Source organism: Sitophilus oryzae, unplaced genomic scaffold (genome assembly GCF_002938485.1).
Source record: "Sitophilus oryzae breed Bouriz unplaced genomic scaffold, Soryzae_2.0 scaffold_857_pilon_pilon, whole genome shotgun sequence".
NCBI classification, from domain to species: domain Eukaryota; kingdom Metazoa; phylum Arthropoda; class Insecta; order Coleoptera; family Curculionidae; genus Sitophilus; species Sitophilus oryzae.
In genome coordinates this window covers 1,430,601-1,436,592 of record NW_022147480.1, presented here as the reverse complement: position 1 = coordinate 1,436,592, position 5,992 = coordinate 1,430,601, and the positions used below count along the sequence as shown (strand labels likewise).

Here is a 5,992-nt window from a genome sequence, read left to right as displayed (position 1 = left end):
AGAGTGTCTAAAAATTTATTTCAATTAATTTCTAGATGTGAACGCCAATAACTTGTTTAATTTAAATGGAACGCCCTGAATATTTTAGGAGAATCAGATGCACAATTTAATTGTCTATCAAATTGTATTATACCATTGTTTACCTATCTGTTCAAGTTTTCATCATAGAAAATGCATTTTCTTATAATTTAGACCTCATTTATCAATATACCTATGGAATATTGACATTTTAGATTGTTTTTAAAGCAACAAATGTACAAAATGTAGCAAACCGATAATATTACTAGCCCATTTGTATGCAAAAAGAAAACTATTTAAATCTTTATAAAAGAGTATACCATTAATTAAATATACCACCATTATTTTCGCCGAAATACTAATTAATTACATACTTAATTGTTAATTATTCTAACTAAATGTGGATTTGAGTCAGAAATCAATATAATTATTATTTTATAAGTTATAAAAATGAACGTCTCTGTTGTTATAAATAAGCATTTGTCAAAAAATGAAATATAATTTTTAAGGTGTTACTTTTTACCATACATACAAAACTCAGTTTTTTAGTATTTGGGGCAATTATTATTAATCAACTCAAACAATCAATTAATTTAGTTTGGATACTGGAATCATATTCATTGGTCCTCTTTAACAAACATCTAAACAGTTTTTGTTTATTTTTTAATGAAATAAAGGAACTATATCGACAATATTAGTATCTGTACTTTTTAAAAATTTGGTACATCTTTAAAAATAATCTAAAATGTCAGTATTCCATGGGTATATTGATAAATAAGGTCTAAATTATAAGAAAATGCATTTTCTACGGAAACTTCAAGAGATAGGTAAAAAATGGTATACTACAATAATTTAATAGACAATTAAATTGTGCATTCTAATGAAATATACAGGATGTTCCATTTATATTAAACAAGTTATTGCCGTTTAAAGCTAAGAATTATTTAAAATAAATTTTTAGACACTGTGTACAAGGTAGTATTATTTTTATTAATGCAACATAATAACTGATTAATAAATAAACTTTAGTAAATATTTAGTATTAAAAGCTTTCATACCCTTGGAGATATGAAGCCTTAACATTTTTACTGCAATTTCACAAAATTGAAAATATTTCAAAACAGTAAGGTTTAAGTGTAATAAACCTTAATCAAATTTACCTTTATTTTAATCGTAGAAACTAAAAATGTAATAATATACAGGGTGTTCCCTTTAAAAAATACAACTTTGACTATCAAAACTCTTTTATAAATTATAGCTCTAATAGTCCTTCAACGAACCCGAAACTTACAATTTGTAAAAATCTAATCGTTTAGCTACAATACTCCGTCACAAATTACCTATACTCCGTGTCGTATGTGGTGAACAACCCTGTGAAGATAAAGCAATTTTAACAAATGATATAAAAAGCTAGAACTTTTTTTACGTAAACAGGTGCTCTTCGTTTAGTTCGGAAAGGTAAATGTAAAGGTAATAAACAATTAAAATGGTATTTGTAATATTATTTGTATTATATTATTTAATTATGTAAGCTTCAATGTACCAAAAAAAAAAGAAAAACCAATACAAGAACTGCTGAAATGTCATCAGTTGTAACAAGATACTTATTAATTTCCTGATTGCCTGATTGTTGCGACGTATTAAGACAAGTTATTGTTTTCTATCGGTAAGATAGAAATGAAAAAAAAAACTGGATTATTGGGTACATTGCCACACCTCCGCAAAAATTTGATATTTTAATTTGAATTCGCTATTAGTGCTACTTGTCACTGGATAGTATAAAATAGCTGTGATTTTAATCGATTGGTATCAGTTAGATCCAAAGTCTAATACAACAAACAACCAAAATGTTCAAATTCGTAAGTAGATATACATTTCTTATTTATCTATTTATTTAATTAATAATAATCATTATACATTTATTTATTATTATATTAATATTCCCTAACATTAAGACACACAATAACTTAACACAAATTACTTCTTGAGACCGTTTTTTTTCGATCGTACATGCGTTCAGACTGTTCTATATTTACTTATTTCTTTAGAATTTTATATATTTATTTTTTATACACCTCTTGGCAAGTTATTTATCACTATTAATTTAATAAAACAAAGTAATGTTAATGAAACAAAGCAGTTTTAGTACAAAATCACGAAAATATTAAACAGAAAATTAAATTTTAAATTTATTTAGTTTTTAACTCCGCCATTTTCTGAAAATGACAGCACACGTCACGCAATCTCGGCAATCTTACAGCTTATTTGTAATAATTGATACACATTGCAAATCAGTGATATACTATATATTATAGAATAGAAACTCAATAGAAAATAGTTGGAAAACAGCTTATTCAAATCTACAAACATATTGAAAAAGACAAATCTAGATACAAATGTAAACAAAAGTATTAACAACAAATGACAACAAGTGTCAAATCGTTTGGTCTAAATCATTCCAGATCAGTTGGTCAATCAGTCATCCATAAGAAATTAAAGAGTTTTATTAATTTGATTAAATAATTAAATATTTATTTTACGTTCTTTAGTCAAGATATTAAAATATATACCGGAAGCGTCTCAAAAGCGGCTCAACCCTCTAAATTTTTATTTTTTTAGTTAAAAAAACGAAATTTGGTATTTTAGTATATGACATAAATTAGGATTGATTGACATATTCGATTGTTTTCGGTCACTTCCGGTTTCACAGGAAATGACTACAACTTTTGATTTTTAAACGGCACCCCCGGTATTTTTTTACTTTGTTCGATAGAAAATGTCACTCTAATTTGACATTTTCGCATATGGTTTATTTGAAATTATAACTTGCGGTTCGTAACGAAAATTTGACTTGAAATACCAAGTGTGTGGTTTCAAATTATTCGTAAAAAAATACTTTTTCCAAATATGCCAATGAGCCACCCTCGTTCCATTTGAAAAAATTGAGATACAATTAAAAATACGATTTGAGCAGTTTCTAACTGGCCAGGACAAGACACTAAATACATTAGACGATCAAATCTATTTTTCCAAGGCTCCTTGATGAAGAATTAGTGTTTCTAACATACACATGGCACTCTAGATTGAATTTTAAAAAACAATTTTTTATTAAGCGAGAATGTCAAAAGTTGACATGTGATATGTCATTCTATCCAGAATGTCATTTTCTATCGAATAAAGTAAAAAAATACCAAGGGTGCTATTTAAAAATCAAAAGTTGTAGTCATTTCCGGTGAAACAGGAAGTGACCAAAAACAATTGAATACACCAATCAATCCTAATTTGTGTCATATACTAACATATCAAATCTCGTTTTTTTATCTGAAAAAATAAAAGACGAGAATTTTGAAGACGCACCCGGTACCATCTGGTCAGTTAATCTGCGTGGTCTGTATTTTAATGCATGCGACTTTATACGACAGAGATAAACATAAATGATCGGTTGACAGACAGAGAGACAAAATAAAAAGCGGTATGCGGTGTTGCCGGTTTTTACGTGTGTAGGACAATGCGATAGAAAAAAACTATTTTAAAACTTTTATGTATACTACTTAAATAAAGATAATATATCCAAGCTAAATATAATCTATTACAGCTGTAGTAAAATGAGTAACCTAATTGTGTAAAATAAAGGTCCAACCCTAGATGCAACATTTTTCGTAAACACCTACTTGTGCGGTTTGAAATTTTGATGCAAAATCCGTCAATACCGCATAGAAGAAATATATCAATCCAAATTTATCTCTTTTTAATACATTTAATTTGTCATTAAGTTCTTAGTCTTACACATTAAAATCCGGAACACGCAGTTTCGATGACCAGAACGGTATAAGAGATATAAAAGTTATTATATCTAGGTTTAGTCTTATGGGCGTGCTAAATGCAGGAATATATTTATGAAAAACAAAACTATAACAAATATTTTGAAGTATTTTACGTCAATTTCGAATTTATTCGTGATCAAAGTATTGTTTACTATGGTTTATTTAAAAAGTAAAAAAATAAATATTTTTTAAAAATTTCTCTATATCGCTTTACAAATACAAATACGGACTATTTTAACAGAATGTGTTTGTTTATCTGTGTACCCCGTGCGTAATACTACGAAAAATAGTTATTTACCGTTTTAAGTCCCGTTGTTTACTAAAACCTTTTCAGTTTGCAGGAAAATTACTACATGAAAATTTTATTTCAGCTTGAAAAACCAACAATAAGGACCCAATTTACATATTTTTCGATTGAGAGAAAAACATTTTTTTAATTTTAAATTAGTTCATTAAATGCATATTTAATAAATTTATTTACTTAACATTTTCTTTGTTTTTTCAAGAAAAATCGATATAACTTTAATATTAATTTGTATTTAAATTTTTGAGGATTTGCGAAGGTTATTAATTTTTTTCAATATTTTTCACTCTTTTCTTTGCTTTATTATTTTAATCTATTTAATACCGGATGGTCGAAAAAAAAACAGCGTCCAGTTAGCTTAGAAATGACGCGATCAATGACATTTACCATATAATTTTACATGTAAGGAAGAAGCTTTAATTTATTTTTAGCTTATTTTAACACTATTTTTTATTTCTTTACAGTTCGCTATTGTCTTCGCTGCCATCTTGGCCGTAGCTTTCGCCGTTCCCACCCCTGACCCTGAAGCCAAACCAGCAGTGGTAGCTGCTTACAGCGCACCCTACGCTTACTCCGCCCCTGTTGTGTCCGCTTACGGAGCCGTACCCTACGCTGCCGCCGCCTATGGAGCTCCTGTAGTATCAGCCTACAGTGCTCCATACGCTTACTACAGATAGATGACATCTTGAGCTGGCTGTATCTTTTGGAAAATTAAACAATGACTCTATTTTATTTTTCTACTTTTTGTAAAAAAAACTCTTTTTTTTTGTAAAATTTAAATTCTTCAATTTTTTTCCGCAAATTTAAAAATGAAATAAATTAAAATTCAATAAAAAAAAATAAAAAAAAATGTGTTATTTTATTTCCGTATGCAATTTATGAAGTGTTTAGGTTTTTGATTTATTCCATTTGCTGGAATGATATCATACAGGGTGATCTAGTTTCTAGTTTTAAAACGTCAACATTAAGATTATTATTGAGATTTATGTCAACACATTGGGCAATAAGAAGCATACTGGCGTTTAAAGTAAAAAAACGCAACGGAAAATTTTTTGTCAAATTGAAAGTCTTCTATTTTGTTTATTTTTAGCCATATTTTCATAATTTTTTAGCAAATTGTATACAGGGTCGCTTTTATGTATGGCAAATGTCGATTATTAGATAAAATAGGAGCTACTGCAAAAAGTTAAATACAAAAGTATAACTTTTAACAAGACAAGGTGGTCTTTGATAGTTATATCTGATGTACAGGGTGTCCCACTAAGAATAGCTCTCGGCTGTATCTCGGAAAGTATTAGCCGTAGGGGCTGCGAAAAAAAAATATTTATAACTAAAGTGGCTATGGGAAATTGCTGGAAATTATTTTCAAGTTTGTAGAACGACCGCTAGGGGGCGCAACTGCAACAAAAAATAAGGAAACGGAGTTTTTACACAATTTTGCTTAGATAAGGTGTACTATAAGTAATAGCTTCATAATCTTCAGTAAATTTTGAATATTTTTTGTTAAAGCCATTTTCCCCTATCTACCAAATTAAAGTGGTGGGGGAAGGTTAGATCTGTTTTTATTTAAATATTAATAACTCTGGACTGGATAATCGGAACCCAACAATCGAGGGCTCGTTTGAAAGAGCGTTTCTTACTCTATATTGTACCATACAAATAATAATAATAAGCTTTTAAACCTAGACGCTAGGGGGCGTTGTCTTACAATTTAACAAACATTGCGCGTTTTTTCAAAAAAATTAAATGCAATAGTATATGTAATTTTAGCTGATAGTAAAGAGTAGTAAAAGCTTAAAAAGTCAGCGAAAAGCAGTATTCTTTCAATGCGAAGATATTAGCAAAA

The 5,992-nt window shown here is 28.6% G+C and overlaps 1 protein-coding gene across 1 annotated transcript; it reads left to right on the top strand.

Moving 5' to 3' along the window:
- The first annotated feature begins 1,803 nt into the window (after positions 1-1,803).
- On the top strand, positions 1,804-4,935 carry LOC115889954 (vitelline membrane protein Vm26Ab-like). Its single transcript, XM_030910054.1, has 2 exons — positions 1,804-1,877; positions 4,611-4,935. Exons 1-2 carry the CDS (start codon positions 1,866-1,868, stop codon positions 4,821-4,823), a joined length of 225 nt encoding a protein of 74 aa, XP_030765914.1. The 5' UTR covers positions 1,804-1,865; the 3' UTR covers positions 4,824-4,935.
- Positions 4,936-5,992: the final 1,057 nt, after the last annotated feature.